This window comes from Balaenoptera borealis, assembly GCF_965194805.1.
Source record: "Balaenoptera borealis genome assembly, chromosome: 16".
Taxonomy (NCBI): domain Eukaryota; kingdom Metazoa; phylum Chordata; class Mammalia; order Artiodactyla; family Balaenopteridae; genus Balaenoptera; species Balaenoptera borealis.
In genome coordinates, this window is record NC_138872.1 from 79,608,108 (window position 1) to 79,625,025 (window position 16,918).

The 16,918-nt window shown below is 44.2% G+C and overlaps 2 protein-coding genes across 3 annotated transcripts in view; one reads left to right on the forward strand and one right to left on the reverse strand.

Moving 5' to 3' along the window:
• NSUN5 (NOP2/Sun RNA methyltransferase 5) overlaps nt 1–14,563 on the forward strand; it is a 32,703-nt gene extending 18,140 nt beyond the window's left edge. The window contains exons 5-10 of the mRNA XM_082360249.1: nt 12,289–12,427; nt 12,518–12,633; nt 13,327–13,505; nt 13,711–13,921; nt 13,997–14,137; nt 14,213–14,563. Coding sequence (XP_082216375.1) covers nt 12,289–12,427; nt 12,518–12,633; nt 13,327–13,505; nt 13,711–13,921; nt 13,997–14,137; nt 14,213–14,327 — 901 coding nt within the window. The 3' untranslated portion in view covers nt 14,328–14,563. The remainder of the gene's footprint in view (nt 1–12,288; nt 12,428–12,517; nt 12,634–13,326; nt 13,506–13,710; nt 13,922–13,996; nt 14,138–14,212) is intronic.
• A 2-nt stretch (nt 14,564–14,565) lies between these two features.
• The window catches only part of LOC309613430 (nuclear envelope pore membrane protein POM 121C-like), a 31,174-nt gene continuing 28,821 nt past the window's right edge, over nt 14,566–16,918 (reverse strand). For both annotated transcript variants that reach the window (XR_014235721.1, XM_082360239.1), the window contains exon 13: nt 14,566–16,826. Coding sequence is in view for 1 of the 2 variants with exons in the window: in XM_082360239.1 (XP_082216365.1) it covers nt 16,729–16,826 (98 nt within the window). In the remaining variant the exon portion in view is untranslated. The remainder of the gene's footprint in view (nt 16,827–16,918) is intronic.

Below are 16,918 nucleotides of genomic sequence, written 5' to 3' on the forward strand. Positions count from 1 at the left end.
CTGTATTCATGCCAATACCATACTGGATTTTTTTTCCTAAGTTGAAGTGTAGTCAATTTACAATATTATATTAGTTTCAGATACACAACATAGTGATTCAATATTTTTATAGATTATACTCCATTTAAAGTTATTATAAAATATTGGCTACATTATCTGTACCGTACCTCTTAATCCCCTACCTCTATCTTGCCCCTCCCTCCTTCCCCCTCCCCACTGGTATCCACTGTGGTGTTCTCTATATCTGTGAATCTGTTTCTGTTTTGTTGTATTTGTTAATTTATTTTCACATTCCACATGTAAGTGATAACATACAGAATTTGTCTTTCTCTATTTCACTAAGCATAATACCCTCCAAGTTTGTCCACGTTGTTGCAAATGGCAGAATTTCATTCTTTATGGCAGAGTAATAGTCCATTGTGTATGTATGCCACATTTTCTTTATCCATTCATCTATCGATGGACACTGAGGTTGCTTCAGTATCTTGGCTATTGTAAATAATGCTGCTATGAACATTGGAGTGCACATATCTTTTCAAATTAGTGTTACTTCATTTTCTTCACATATATACCCAGGAGTAGAATTGCTGGATCATATGGTAGTTATATTTTTAGTTTTTTGAGTGACCTTCATACTGTTTTTCCATAGTGGCTGCACCAATTTACATTCCCACCAGCAGTGTACTAGAGTTCCCTTTTCTCCACATCCTTGCCAACATTTGTTATTTGTGTTCTTTTTGATGATGGCCTTTCTGACGGCTGATGGGTGTGAGGTGATATCTCATTGTGGTTTTGATTTGCATGTCTCTGATTAGCAATGTTGAGCATCTTTTCATATGCCTGTTGGCCATCTGTATGTCTTCTTTGGAAAAATGTCTATTCATGCCTTCTCCCCGTTTTTTTAATCGGGTTGTTTGTATTTTTGATGTTGAGTTGTCTTAGCTGTTTATATGTTTTTGGATATTAATCCCTATCAGTCATATCATTTGTGAATATTTTCTGTCATTCAGTAGGTTGTCTTTTCATTTTGTCAGTGGTTTCCTTTGCTGTGCCAAAGCTTTTAAGTTTAACTAGTCCTGTTTATTTATTTTTTATTTTGTTTCCTTTGCCGTAGGAGACAGATAAAAAAAAAAAAATTGCTAGTTTTTTTTTTTTTTTTTTTTTTGGCTGTGCTACGCAGCTTGTAGAATCTTTGTTCGTTCCCTGACCAGGGATTGAACCCGTGCCCCCTGCAGTGGAAGGACAGAGTCCTAACCACTGGACCGCCAGCAAATTCCCCTACAATTTATGTCAAAGAGTGTTCTGCCTATGTTTTCTTCTAGGAGTCTTTTGGTTTCTCGTCTTACATGTAGGTCTTTAATTGATTTGAGTTTATTTTTGTATATGGTGTGAGAAAATGTTCTAATTTCATTCTTTTACATATAGCTGTCTGGTTTTCCTAGCACCACCTATTGAAGAGACTTTGTCTTTTCCCTTTTGTATATTCTTGCCTCTGTTGTCATAGATTAATTGACCATAAGTTTGTGGGTTTATTTCTGGGCTCTCTGTTTCATTGATCTATGTGTCTGTTTTTTGGCCAGTACCTTACTGTTTTGATTAGTGTAGCTTTGTAGTAGAGTCTGAAGTCTGGGAGCTTCATATCTCCAGCTTTGTTCTTTTTTCTCAAGATTGCTTTGGCTATTCAGGGTCTTTTGTGGTTCCATATAAACTTTAAGATTATTTGTTCTAGTTCTATGAAAAATGTCATGGGTATTTTGATAGGGATTGCATTAAATCTGGAGATTGTTTTGGATAGTCTGGACATTTTAACAATTTTAATTCTTCCAATCCCTTAGTATGGGTATCTTTCCATTTCTTTGTATCATCTCAGTTTCCTTCATCAGTGTCATAGTTTTCACAGTATAGGTCTTTTACCTCTGTGGTTAAGTTTATTCCTAGGTATTTAATTCTTTTTGATGCACTTTTGAACAGGATTGTTTTCTTGCTTTCTCTTTCTAATAGTTCATTATTAGTGCACAGAAAAGTGTATAATGATAATCTTATACCCTGCAACTTTACTGGATTCATTATTTAGTTCTAATGAATAGTTTTTTTGTGGCAACTTTAGGGTTTTCTTTATCTTGTCATCTGTAAATAGTGATAGTTTTACTTCCCTTCCAATTTGGATGCATTTTTATTTCCTTTTCTTGTCTGATTGCTTTGGATAGGATTTCCAGTACTGTGTTAAATAGAAGTGGCTAGAGTGGGCATCCTTGTCTTATTCCTGATTTTAGAGGAAAAGCTTTCAGCTTTTCCCCATTGAGTATGATATACTCAATGGGTTTGTCATATACAGACTTTGTTATGTTGAGATATGTTCCTTTAATACCAACTTTGATGAGAGTTTTCATCATGAATAGATGTTGAATTTTTTCAGATGCTTTTTCTGCATTTATTGAGATGGTCTTGTGATTTTTATCCTTCCTTTTGTTGATGTGGTGTATCACATTGATTGATTTGGGGATATTGAACCATCCCTGGAATAAATACCACTTGATTATGGTGTATGATCCTTTTTATATATTGTTGAATTCAGCTTGCGAATATTTTGTTGAGGATTTTTGCATCCATATTAATCAGAGATATTGGCCTGTAATTTTCTCTTTTTTTTGGAGTGTTTCTTTGTCTGGTTTTGGTAGCAGGGTAATGGTGACCTTGTAGAATGAATATGGGAGTGTTCTGTCTTCAGTTTTTCGTAATAGTTTGAGAAGGATAGGTATTAGCTCTTCCTTATATATTTGGTAGAATTCCCCTGTGAAACCATCTGGTCCTGGACTTTTGTTTGCTGGGAGTTTTTTGATTACTGATTCAATTTTACTACTAGTGATTGGTCTCTTCAGATTGTCTGTTTCTTCCTGATTCAGTCTTGTAGGATTGTATGTTTTTAGAAGTTTATCCGTTTCTTCTAGGTTGTCTTTTGTTGGCATGTAACTGTTTGTTCATAGTATTCTCTTATGTTGTTTTTTCAGATTGATTTTTTTAAATTAGTTTTTATTGGAGTATAGTTGCTTTACAATGTGTGTTAGCCTCCACTGCACAACAGAATGAAATCAGCCATACACATACAGATATCCCCTCCCTTTGGACTTCCTTCCCATTTAGGTTACCACAGTGCATTAGGTAGAGTTCCTTGTGCTATACAGTATGTTCTCACCAGTTGTCTGTTTTATACATAGTATCAATAATGTATATGTGTCAATCCCAGTCTCTCACTTCCTCCCACCCCACCCCTTTCCCCCTTGCTATCCATACATTTGTTCTCAACGTCTGTGTCTCTATTTCTGCTTTGCAAGCACCTATACCATTTTCTAGATCCCACATATATGCGTTATTATAAGATATTTGGTTTTCTCTTTCTGACTTCACTCTGTATGACATTCTCTAGGTCCATCCACGTCTCTACAAATGACCCAATTTCATTTCTTTTTATGGCTGAGTAATATTCCATTGTATATATGTACCACATCTTCTTTATCCTTTCCTCTGTTGATGGACATTTAGGTTGCGTCCATGCCCTGGCTGTTGTAAATTGTGCTGAAATGAACATTGGGGTGCATATGTTTTTTTGAATTACGGTTTTCTGTGGGTATATGCCCAGTAGTGGGATTGTTGGGTCATATGATAGTTCTGCTTTTAGTTTTTTAAGGAAACTCCATACTGTTTTCCATTGTGGCTGAATCAATTTACATTCCCAACAACAGTGCATGAGGGTTCCCTTTTCTCAACACCCTCTCCAGCATTTATTGTTTGTAGGTTTTTTGATGATGGCCATTCTGACCAGTGTGAGGTGGTACCTCGTAATTTTGATTTGCATTTCTCTAATAGTGATGTTGAGCGTCTTTTCATGTGTTTGTTGGCCATCTGTATGTCTTCTTTAGAAAAATGTCTATTTAGGTCTTCTGCCCATTTTTTGATTGGGTTGTTTGTTTTTTTGATATTGAGTTGTATGAGCTGCTTGTATATTTTAGAGAGCAGTCCTTTGTCAGTTGCTTCACTTGCAAATATTTTCTCCCATTCTGAGGGTTGTCTTCTCGTCTTATTTATGGTTTCCTTTGAGACCTCGAATAGCCAAAGCAATCTTGAGAAACAAAAATGGAGCTGGAGGAATCAGGCTCCCTGACTTAAGACTATACTACAAAGCTACAGTAATCAAGACAGTATGGTACTGGCACAAAAACAGAAATATAGATCAATGGAAAAGGATAGCCCAGAGATAAACACACACACCTGTGGTCACCTAATCTACGACAGAGGAGGCCAGAATATACAATAGAGCAAAGATAGCCTCTTCAATAAGTGGTGCTGGGAAAACTGGACAGCTGCATGTAAAAGAATGAGATTGGAACACTCCCTAACACCATACACAAAAATAAACTCAAAATGGATTAAAGACCTAAATGTAAGGCCAGATACTATAAAACTCTTAGAGGCAAACAGGCAGAACACTCTATGACATAAATCACAGCAACATCTTTTTTGACCCACCTCCTAGAGTAATGAAAATTAAAAATGAACAAATGGGATCTTAAATTTTTTTAATCTCTATGATATTGGTTGTAATATTTCCTTTTTCATTTCTTTTATTTGGGTCCGCTCTCTTTTTTTCTTGATGAGCCTGGTTAAAGGCTTATCAATTTTATCCTTTCAAAAAAAAAATCAGGTTTTGGTTTCATTGATCTTTTCTACTTTTTTTTGTTTGTTTTTTGGTCTCTATTTTATTTCTTCTCTTTATTATTTTCTTCTTTCTGCTTACATTGGGCTTTGTTCTTCTTTTTCTGATTCTTTTAGATGATAGGTTAGGTTGATCATTTGAAAGTTTTCTTGTTTCTTGAGGTAGGCCTGTATTGCTATAAACTGCTCTCTTAGAACTGCTTTTGCTGCATCCCATAGGTTTTGGAAAGTTGCGTGTTTTTTTTTGTTTGTCTTAAGGTATTTTCTGATTTCCTTTTTGAGTTCTTCATTGACCCATTGGGGCTTTTTTGTAGTGTATTGTTTAGTTTCCATGTGTTTGTGTTTTTCCCATTTTTCTTCCTGTGATTGATTTCTAGTTTCATACTGTTGTAGTTGGAAAAAATGTTTGATATAGTCTCTTAAATTTGGTGAGACTTGTTTTGTGGCCTAGCATGTGATTTATCTGGAGAATATTCCATGTGCACTTGAATGTGTATTCTGCTGTTCTGGGATGAAACGTCCTGTAGATATCGATTAAGTCCAACTGGTCTAATGTGTAATTGAAGACCACTGTTTCTTTCTTTCTTTCTTTCTTTCTTTCTTTCTTTGGCTGTGTTGGGTCTTCGTTTCTGTGCGAGGGCTTTCTCCAGTTGCGGCAAGCGGGGGCCACTCCTCATCGCGGTGCGCGGGCCTCTCACTATCGCGGCCTCTCCTGTTGCGGAGCACAGGCTCCAGACGCACAGGCTCAGCAGTTGTGGCTCACGGGCCCAGCCGCTCCACGGCATGCGGGATCCTCCCAGACCAGGGCTCGAACCCGTGTCCCCTGCATTAGCAGGCAGACTCTCAACCACTGCGCCACCAGGGAAGCGCCAGACCACTGTTTCTTTATTGATTTTCTGTCTGTCTGGACAATATGTCCCTTGATGTAAGTGTGGTGCTGAAGTTTCCTACTGTTGTTGTATTACTGTCTGTTTCTCCCTTTATGTTTGTTAATATTTGCTTTATATATTTAGATGCTTCTATATTAGATACATATATGTTATTGAGTGCCATATTCTCTTATTGATCCCTTCATCATTATATAATGCCCTTCTTTGTGTTTTGTTACAGACTGGTTTTTTAAAAAATTTTTTTGATGTGGACCATTCTTAAATTTATTTATTTATTTATTTATGGCTGTGTTGGGTCTTCATTTCTGTGCGAGGGCTTTCTCCAGTTGTGGCAAGCAGGGGCCACTCTTCATCGCGGTGCGCGGGCCTCTCACTATCGCGGCCTCTCCCGTTGCGGAGCACAGGCTCCAGACGCGCAGGCTCAGTATTTGTGGCTCACGGACCCAGCCGCTCCGCGGCATGTGGGATCCTCCCAGACCAGGGCTCGAACCCGTGTCCCCTGCATTGGCAGGCAGACTCTCAACCACTGCGCCACCAGGGAAGCCCTACAGACTGTTTTAAAGTCTACTTTGTCTGATACGAATATTGCTATCCCAGCTTCCTTGTCATTTCCATTTACATGAAATACCTTTTTTCATCCCCTCACTTGTCTGTGTGTGTCTTTAGCTCTGAAGTGAGTCTCTTGTAAGCAGCATTTAGATGGGTCTTATTTTTTTAAAATCCAGTCAGCTACCTTATGTCTTTTGATTGAGGCATTTAGTCCATTGACATTTAAAGTGATTGTTGATAGGTATGTACCATTTTGTTGCTTGCTTTCTGGGTGTTTTTGTAGTTCTTCTCTGTTCTTAGTTTCTTCCCTTGTGGTTTGATGATTTTTCTTAAGTGGTATGCTTGTGCTCCTTTCTCTCTGATTTTTGTGTATCTACTGTAGGTTTTGATTTGTAGTTACCATGGGGTTCATATATGTTGATCTGTAACTGTATCTACTTGTTTTAAACTGATAGCCATTTAAGGTCAGACACATTCTAAAAGATGTACGTTTTTTCACTGTTCTCCCCTATGTTTTGTGTTTTTGATGTCATGTTTTATATCTTCATGTTTATCCTTTAACTGTTTATTGTAGTTATAGTTGATTTTACAATTTTTGTCTTTTAATCTTCATACTGGCTTATTTAAGTGGTTGATCCACAATCTTTACTATATATTTGTCTTTACGAGCGAGATTTTTCCTTTCCTATAAATTCTTACTTCTTGTTATAGCCTTTTCTTTTCCACTTAGAGAAAACCTTTTAACATTTCTTTTAGAGTTGGTTTAGTAGTGATGAGCTCTTTTAGTTTTTGCTTCTCTGAGAGGTTCTTTCTCTCTTCTTTAATTCTAAATGATAATCTTGGTGGATAGAGTATCCTAGGTTGTAGGTTTTTCCCTTTCAGCACCTTAAATATATCATGCCACTCCATTCTTGCCTGCAAAGTTTCTGCAGAGAAATCAGCTGGTAGCCTTCTGGGTATTCCCTTGTATGTCGCTCTTTGTTTTTCTCTTGCCGCCTTTAGAAGTCTCTCTTTATCTTTAACTTTTGCCATTTTAATTATGATGTCTTGGTGTGGGTCTCTTTGGGTTCATCTTGTTTGGGACTCTCTGGGATTCCTATACCTGGATATTTGTTTCCTTCTTCGGGTTTGGGAAGTTTTCAACCATAATTTCACCAAATACATTTTTGACGTCTCTCTCCCCTCCTTCTGGGACCGCTATAATGTGAATATTAGTACACTTGATGTTGTCCCAGAGATCCCTTGGTCTCATTTTTTTAAGATTTTTTTGTTGTTCTGATTGGGTAGTTTCCATTATTCTGTTTTCCAGATCAAATGTGTGTTCTTCTGTATCACTTGATCTGATGTTAATTCCTTCTAGTGTGTTTTTCATTTCACTTACTGTATTCTTCAGCATTGACTTGGTTCTTTTTTATATTTTCTAGTTCCTTGTAAAAATTTTCACTGTGTCCGTCTATTTCCCCTAGTTCAGTTAGCACTCTTACTACTAATGCTTTGAACACTTTATCTAGTAAATTTTTTTTTAAATATTTATTTATTTATTTATTTTTGGCTGTGTTGGGTCTTCGTTTCTGTGCGAGGGCTTTCTCTAGTTGTGGCAAGCGGGGGCCACTCTTCATCGCGGTGCGCGGGCCTCTCACTATCGCGGCCTCTCTTGTTGCGGAGCACAGGCTCCAGACGCGCAGGCTCAGTAGTTGTGGCTCACGGGCCCAGCTGCTCCACAGCATGTGGGATCTTCCCAGACCGGGGCTCGAACCCGTGTCCCCTGCATTAGCAGGCAGATTCTCAACCACTGCGCCACCAGGGAAGCCCTCTAGTAAATTATTTATCTGTTTCATTAGTTGTTTTTTTCAGGTTTTTTCCCTGGTTTTTTTGTTTGGAACAAATTCCTCTGCTTATTTTGCTTAATTTCATCTCTATGAAACTAGGTGAAAAAGTTACCTATCCCAGTCTTGAAGGGGTGTCCTTGTGTGGGAGCATCACTATGCAGTCTCTGTGTGCCCAGTGCCTTTGGTGGGAGAGCTGGATCTAAAGTAAGCACAGGTCATCTTTCCCCAGGGTGTGCTGGCAGCTATCACCTTGGTGGGAGGTGGGGCTGGAGGTGGAGGGGCTAGAGCTAGAGCCAGAGCCAGGTGTGAGCCAGGGCTTCTCCTATTCTCAGTGGCTGTCACTGCCCTACTGAGAGTGGCGTCTGGTCCCAGGATACTGGAGCAGAAGCCGAGGTTTGGGTCTGAGCTGGTTCTGTTTCCTCTAAGTGTGCTTTCTACCCTGCTCCCAGCAATGGCACCTTTGCCCCAGAGGGGGCAGTGCTGGAGCAAGAGGGGCTGGAGTGGGTGCTTGGCATGGGCTGGGGCACACTCTGGGGCAGTCCTGGCACGCCAGTCAGAGCTCCAGACCACTCCTGATCTGTTGCTTCTGCGAATGCCAGTAATGGCCGCCCTTGCCCCAACTGGATGCCATGCCAGGTCTGAGCTGGCTTCATCCCCACCCCCACCACCCCCAAACTGTGCACTCTCCTCGGCACCGGCAGCCTTCTCCCTAGAGTGGAGCTGTGCCAGAGCCAGGGAATCAGTGCAGCTGCTTGACGTGGGCTGGGGTGTGCACTGGGCTGGGGCATTTGCAGGAAACCAGCCAGAGTCCCAGGCTGTTTCAGTCAGCTTCCTGCACCTTGTTCCCTGGAGTAAGCAAGCATGTGCTTGTTTTTCATGAGTGGAATCTAGGCTTCTAACAGCTGTTCTCTAAGTCCTACTGGTTTTCAAACCAGCTAAGGGGATTCATCTTCCTGGTGTCAGACCCTAGGGCTGCGGTGCCTAATAATGTGGTTTGAACCACTCACCTGTGCACCCTTTCTTTTTTAAAAATTAATTAATTTATTTATTTATTTTTGGCTGCGTTTGGTCTTTGTTGCTGCGCACGGGCTTTCTCTAGTTGTGGTGAGTGGGGGGGGCTACTCTTTGTTCTGGTGCGCGGGCTTCTCATTGTGGTGGCTTCTCTTGTTGCAGAGCACGGGCTCTAGGCACACAGGCTTTAGTAGTTGTGGCATGTGGGCTCAGTAGTTGTGGCTCGTGGGCTCTAGAGCACAGGCTCAGTATTTGTGGCACACGGGCTTATTTGCTCCGCGGCATGTGGGATCTTCCCGGACCAGGGTTTGAACCCGTGTCCCCTGCATTGGCAGGCAGATTCTTAACCACTGCGCCACCAGGGAAGCCCTGTGTGCCCTTTTTGAGCAATTTTGCTTTTAGTCATTTATCGTTAGATTGCGCTTCTGAAATGTTCTTCATAATTTTGTTTTGAATAGGGGAAAATTGGGATCAATCTACATTTATTCTAAAATATCCCAACAATATGTATTTGGTTCAGTAAATTTTGGTTTTATCCAGACTGTGAAATATCAGGGAGCTGCTTACATTGATGGTGTGAATGTTTATTGACAATATAGCAAATGGGAAAACAAGTCATGGAGTCATATGTTAAGTATGAGCTCCATTTTTTCCCTGGTTGTTAATAAATACTGATTTTTTAAAAGTCTACAAGTATTACACCACAGTATCAATAGGAGTTCCTCTTGGTAATGAATAGTGAGGGTGTCTGTGGCAGGGAATCAGTTTCCATGTGGTCCTTCAGGTGATGCCACCCAGATGGTGCCAGCATCCTGAAACCCAAGGAGGATTGTGTAATCCCTCTCTTCTTTGTCCCCTCCTAGGGGCACAGGTCCTGACCTGATTGCTTCTCTTCCTACCCATATTCCATGTGGATTTTTCTTTACACCCTTGGTTGTATAAGAGTCTTTCTGCCAGTCTCCAGTTTGTTGTCAGTGGGAATTGCTCCACATTGTAGATGTATTTTTGATATGTTCATTGCAGGGGAGGTGAGCTCAGCGTCCTCCTACTCTGCCACCTTGATCTTCTCCTTGATGCCATACTGTTTTGATTACTGTGGTTTTGCAGTATAGGTTTTGCAATATAGTTTGAAATCAGGGAGCATGATGCTTCAGCTTTTTTCTTCCTTTCTCAAGATTGCCTTGGCTATTCATGGTCTTTTGGGCTTCCATACAAATTTTAGGATTGTTTGTTCTGTTTCTGTGAAAAGTGCTATTGGAATTTTGATAGGGATTGTGTTGAATCTGTAGATTTCTTTGGTGTGGACATTTTAAGAGTATTCTTCCAATCCATGAGCACAGAATATCTTTCCATTTATTTGTGTTATCTTCAGTTTTTTTTTTTTTCATTAATGTCTTATAGTTTTCAGTGTGCAGGTCTTTCACCTCCTTGGTTAAATTTATTCTTAGGTATTTATTTCTTTTTGATGCAATTGTAAATGGGATTGTTTTCTTAATTTTTTTTCTGATAGTTCATTATTAGTGTATAGAAATGTAACAGATTTTTGTATATTGATTTTTTTTTTTTTTTGGGGCCAAGCCACATGGCTTGTGGGATCTTAGTTCCCTGACCAGGGATTGAACCCGCGCCCTTGGCAGTGAAAGCGCGGAGTCCTAATTACTGGTCTGCCATGGAATTCCCTGTATATTGATTTTGTATCCTGCAGCCTTACTGAATTTATTAGTTCTAATAGTTTTTTGGTGGATTCTTTATATAAAATCATGTCATCTGCATATAGTGACAGTTTTACTTCTTCCTTTCCAATTTGGATGCTTTTTATTTTTATTGCCTGACTGCTCTGACTAGGACTTCCAATACTAGGTTGAATGAAAGTGGCAAGAGTGGGCATCCTTGCCTTGTGTTTGATCTTAGAGGAAAAGCTTTCAGCTTTTCACCACTGAGTATGATTTTAGCTGTGGACTTGTCATATATGGCCTGTACTATGTTGAGGTGTGTTCCCTCTATACCCAGTTTGTTGAGAGTTTTTATGAGTGGATGTTGAATTTTTTCAAATGCTTTTTCTGCATCTGTTGAGATGGTCATGTGATTTTTATCCTTTTTGTTAATTGTGTATATCGCATTGATTACTTTGTGGGTGTTGAACCATCCTTGCATCCCTGACATTGGCATCTTGTGCATTCCCTGTTTTAACCTAACAGATATCACCATTATGCACCCATTTGGTCAAGGCAGAAACTGAGTCATCATAGATGCTTCCCTCCTCTCCTTCCAGTGATTTACTACTGTGCCTTCGGCCTCTTTCCTTTTGTCCTCCTGGATACTGCCTGGGTTTAAGCATCATATCCTATCATGATTGGCAGAAGAATCTCCTAAACTGGTCTCCCCACTTCCAGACTTTCTTGTCATGTTTGTCCTCCTTGTGTTGGCGGCAGAGAGATCTGCAGCCCGATCTGATGCTTTACGCCCCGACTGAAAACCCCTGGCTCTCCGTTGTGCCGTGCCCCCTGCTTCCTTTCCAGGCCCATCTGCCGTGCGCTCTGGGCGCCTGTGTTATCACAGTGGTTGCTGCTCCTCACGCCGGGCTTCCCTGCACTCACCTACCTCCTGGTCTGTCCTTTGACAGCTCTGGGAAGCTGCCTCTTCTCCCTCCCTTTCTCTCCGTCTGTTGTAGATGTTCCCCCAACTGCCCTAGCATGCTGCTTAGTGACCAGGGTGGTAGAGAATGGTTGTGTTTGGGTTTGAATTCCAGCTCTGCTACTTCATAGCTTTCTGAGTTGTTATTCTCTAGGCCTGTTTTCTGCGTGGGTCATGTGAATGAACAATGCTCCTTTGCAGTGTGGAGAATACAGTTTTCACCTCACCTCCTCAGGTTACTTATTCATCCATCAGGAATCAGCTCAGCATTTACCTCCCTGAACCAGGCCCCTCTCCCCAGGGTTATGTTTTAATAGTACTGGCTAGTGCGTGTCTAATTTGTGCAAAATATTTTCCTAAGTATTTTGCATGTCATTTAATCCTCACATCTACCGTTTTCCAGAAGTGTAGACAGAGGCTGAAGTGCCAATGCTCCCGCCACTGGTAAATGATGGAGGTGGGATCCTGAACCTAGAGTCTGGCCTGAGAAGCCTGTTCTCTTAACTGCTGCCTCTATCTTTATCAGCTTGTTAATTTACTCATAGCAGTTTTTTAACCGTTTGTGGCATAAATAAGCAGTTAGGTGACATGTGAAATGTCTGGCTTGCTGCCTGGCATGGAGGGATTCAGAAAATGTGGAAGGAACAGTTCTTATTCCCTGGCAGCCTCGAGGACATAAGGGCCCTCAAAGGGAAGTGTTTTCTTCTGGATTCCTTGCTGCCGGAGTTGCTTGTGTTTCCTGCCCGAACAGATCTGCATGAACACCCACTGTACCAAGCTGGTCACCTCATCCTACAAGACAAGGTAGGGTGGATGGGTAGAAAAGGGAGGAGCGGGAGGCGAGTGATCAGCCTGGGGTCCCTTTCAGCCAGCCCCTGTGCTCTGCGCCGCCAGGCGAGCTCTCTCCCGGCCATGCTGCTGGCTCCACCTCCAGGTTCCCATGTCATCGACGCATGCGCTGCCCCAGGCAATAAGACCAGTCACTTGGCTGCTCTTCTGAAGAACCAAGGGTGAGTGCCATGGTCAGACAGAGGAGTGGGGTGGGGTCTGACCCTATATTTTGTAAGAAGAAATAAGGAACTCTTAACTCCAGTAGGTCACGAAGGCTGAAAGGAGGCCTCCCCTTTAAATATTTCCTCCTGGACCTAGGGCAGTTCCCTAAGCTTCCCAGTGGGTTACACGTGTGAGATGTGAATTCCTTAGCCCTTTGGGGCACAGTGCCCTGGGCAGTTATTTCTAACCACTGACCTTTATTTTTTTTAACTTTGTTTTAAACTTCACGTGACTCACTTTAATTTTTTTTTTTTTTTAATTTATTTTTGGCTGTGTCGGGTCTTAGTTGCGGCACACAGGGTCTTGGTTGAGGCGTGCAGGATCTTTCGTTGCAGCGCGGGCTCTGTAGTGTGAGGCAACGCGGGCTCTCGTTGAGGCGCGCGAGCTTAGTTGCCCCGCAGCATGTGCGACCTTAGTTCCCTGACCCCGGATCGAACCCACGTCCCCTGCATTGGAAGGTGGAATCTTTACCACTGGACTGACAGGGAAGCCCCCCACTGACCCTTTTAAATATTAATTGAGAATTTAAAGACATTTAAGTATGATTTTCTGTGTGTCCTGACTTCAAGTACGTGTTACCGTGTCAGACCTGTGGGCTCTTACGTGTTGCGTAAATTCTCAGTTCACCTCAACTCTGCCCTCCTCTCTAGGAAGATCTTTGCCTTTGACCTGGATGCCAAGCGGCTGGCTTCTACGGCTACCCTGCTGGCCCGGGCCGGGGTTTCTTGCTGCGAGCTGGCTGAGCGGGACTTCCTGGAGGTCTCGCCCTCAGACCAGCGTTATCGGCGGGTCCAGTACATCTTGCTGGATCCTTCTTGTAGTGGCTCTGGTGAGATGGGGGAAAACGCGGCCGAGGGCCCCACAGATCCAGAGCAGCCTTAGAGCGGGGATGGGGGCGTGTGGCGGTCGTCGTTCGTTTTGGCCTCGGGTTTGGTTCTGGCTCAGACTACCCTGTGAATGGTCAGACGTGCTCATCTGTATGTGGGGATTTCATACGAAATCAGGCAGCGTGTGGTGAAAGCACTCTTCCCTAGGGATGCTGACCAGACAGCTGGAGGAGCCCGGGCCCGGCGTACCGAGCCAGGAGCGCCTGCGAGCGCTGGCCGCCTTCCAGCAGCGGGCGCTGAGCCACGCGCTCACGTTCCCCGCCCTGCGGCGCCTCGTCTACTCCACGTGCTCCCTCTACCAGGAGGAGAACGAAGACGTGGTGCGAGCCGCCCTGCAGCGGAGCCCGGCAGCCTTCAGGTAGTGGGTGTCCACCAGGGTCTGGGCCGGGGGCCGCCCTCTTACCGAGAAGCCCGTTCCATTTCCTCTCTGCAGGCTGGCTCCTGTCCTCCCCTCCTGGCCGCACCGAGGCCTTGGCACTTTTCCAGGCGCTGAGCACTGCCTCCGGGCCTCCCCTGAGACCACGCTCACTGGCGGCTTCTTCGTTGCTGTACTGGAACGGGTAGAGGTGCCAAGGTGAGTGAGCAGGGGGCCTGCTTGGAAGACGCTGGAGGATTGGGGCACATCTAACTCACTCTCCTTTTCTTCCAGCTCCGTCTCACAGGCTGAAGCATCAGCCCCAGAAGTTACACCCAACCCAGCCCCAAAGAGAAAGAAGAGGCGGCGAAAGGCAACAGCTGCCCCCAGCTCACAGCCTGACATGTAGCAGGTGCTCAGAGCTTTGACTCCTCAGGTCCTCCTCTCAGGCTTAGTCTCGGGCCCTCAGCCCCAGGCAGCAGTTTTTTTTGAAAGGGCTCTTTTTATGGCTGGAGAAAGAAAACCAGTAACCCCGTTTCTCCAGCTGGAAAAAGCGGATATCCCTGTGCTGTGGGTCCCTTCCCTGGGCTCTGTTCTTGCTGGTGAGACGCACTGCTTCCCACAAAAATAAAAGGCAGGACATGGTCTACGATAGATCACAGTTTTTTTTAATGACACAAGCAAGGAGAACAACCTCACGTTCATACGTGAGAACAATCTCACGTTCATACTAAAAATTCCAACTAGACTCACAGGAATTCAGTCTTTATTTGTAATGGAAAGTCCCAGCCTCCCGTCCCTGTCCAGTGCACGTACACGTCCACACCCGCACTCATGCGCTCACACTCAGGCTGCGCCAGGACGCCCGCTTCAGGGGGCTCCTGGATCAACTGTCCTGCCTGTGGAACTGAGGTAAACTAGCTGCGAGTACTAAGCTGAGAGGGGGGCTACCTTACGTAAGGTATAGGTAGAAGCTTGATTTCTAGACCCGCGCCCCACCCCCCTCCAATCCCAGCAGGTATCTGAGGCTTGGGTCCCTCCTCAGCTCCACACACAACAGTTAAGTACTAACAGAGCTCTCCTTGGGGCGGGGGGGGGGGGCGGTGGGTGGCGCAGTCCCTGCCACAAAACATTCACCCTCGTTCACCAAGAGGAGGGGGACTAGTTACATCTACATCACGTTATTTATAAAATAAGAATTACATTTTGTGTTTCCGGAAGGAGCTCTAGTCCCTCAGGAAAGCTGCCTGGGACAGCATTTGAGCCTCTTCTTCACACAGGCATAACTTAACTATACAGCTAAATTTCTAGTCAATAGCATTTATACTTAACCACCTCAATGAACCAAGCTTGAAGGAATTTAAAAGGCAATTTAGCTTAAATACAAAAATAAATTTTTATTTTGTTAAAAAATGTTTAAATATTTTTCCTTTTAATTTAGACACACGCATTCATACTTCTTCCAAAGAGGATGGGCATGGCAGCAAGGCTTTTGGGCCTGGGGTATGTGGTTTTGGAACCAAGGAAGAAGGAAGGAAGGGGTGGAGAAAGCTAAGATACAATTTTAAAATGTGGTTCATTAATTTAGGTTTTCTAACATACACTACAAGTGATCTAGCCTACAGTGAAGTTAGGCAGGTGGGAAACAAACAGCAGAGGGAAGAGGCCTTTGCTTCCCCTCAGACCCATCCTCCTCGGGCTGCCAGCCCTTAGAGTCAAAACACCATTTGAAAATTCAAGACTCGGCACTTGTAGCCGTAAAGTGGTGCTACTTTCCACATTCAATTAGCGAGGCCCCAGGAACTTGAGAAACAGTTAAGTCCGGCACTACCAACATGCCGCCACTCATACAATTCAGTTCTTCCTCCAAACTCGATTCAAAGAGCAATAGACACGAGCATCAGACAAAATAACACAGGACAAGGCTTTAGACATACAATCCCGGAGAGGCAGACGAGCCCAATGAGGCCAACGGGGACAGTGGGCGAGGAGGCAGCTGAAAGCAGCGGGGGCGTCCTGCCTGCTCCAGGAGCTTCCCTCTCCTGGGGAAGGTATCACCCCTGGGTCTGCCAGGCTAACAGTCTTGAGCCACCAAGCTTTTAGGGGCCAAACTGGCAGAGAGGGTCGGGGATGAAACACCGGCTCGGACTTGGCGGGAGGAAGTGGAACGGCAGGAGCAGCACCCGCTGGGGCCTCCAAAGGCAAAGCCAGAGTCAGGATCATTTTAAAAGGAATCGATCCTGCGAGGAACCAGTAAGGGATGAAGCAGCAAGAAATGGGGAAACAGAGTCCCCTAACGGGACCAGAGGGGGAGAACCACTTTTTATAGCCAAGCCAAGCAAGGTGAAGTTTTAGGGATAATCCATCCCCCATTCCCATCAAATGCATATCAGAGATGCAAGTGGGCGAGGGCTACCCTCCGGCAAAGATGGCTCTCAGGGAAAAGGCGGGAAGGGAGGCCGCCTGACCAAGCTCATACACTAAACGAGAGTCAGGGAAGGCAGTGGACGATATGTACAGATGTTTCTTTAGTTCTCTCCAGCCTCACCAGTGGAACTGTTCAAGTAAGGTAGTAATAGGCTTCTGCCCTGCCACATCCTGCCTCCCCCTCCCTCGAGAGGCCCGAGGCTTCTGCTTCCTGGAAGAGGGAAACAGCCCCTGGGGCTGCCACCACCTCCCTGGTGGCCGAAGCCAGAGGTCTGGGGCAGGTCTGCGTTACGGAACTGGAAGGGTCAGAGGCTCTTCCTAGCAGGTGCTGAGGTCCAGATTTGGGCAAGGGTGGCGGGGGTGTGGGGGGGCAGGGGCAAACGCTATTTCTTGCGGGTGTGCTGCCTTCGGGCCTGCAGTCGCTGTCGAGCCCCTGGGGTCTTGGATCCCGCACCAATGGAAAAGGAGGGGGCCGCCGATCCTGGAAAGATTCAACAAGATCTCATCAGGGTAGCTGCTACCTGAGAGCAGTCTCTAAAGAACACCGGGTGCTGGGAGAAAGCCTCGCCAAGC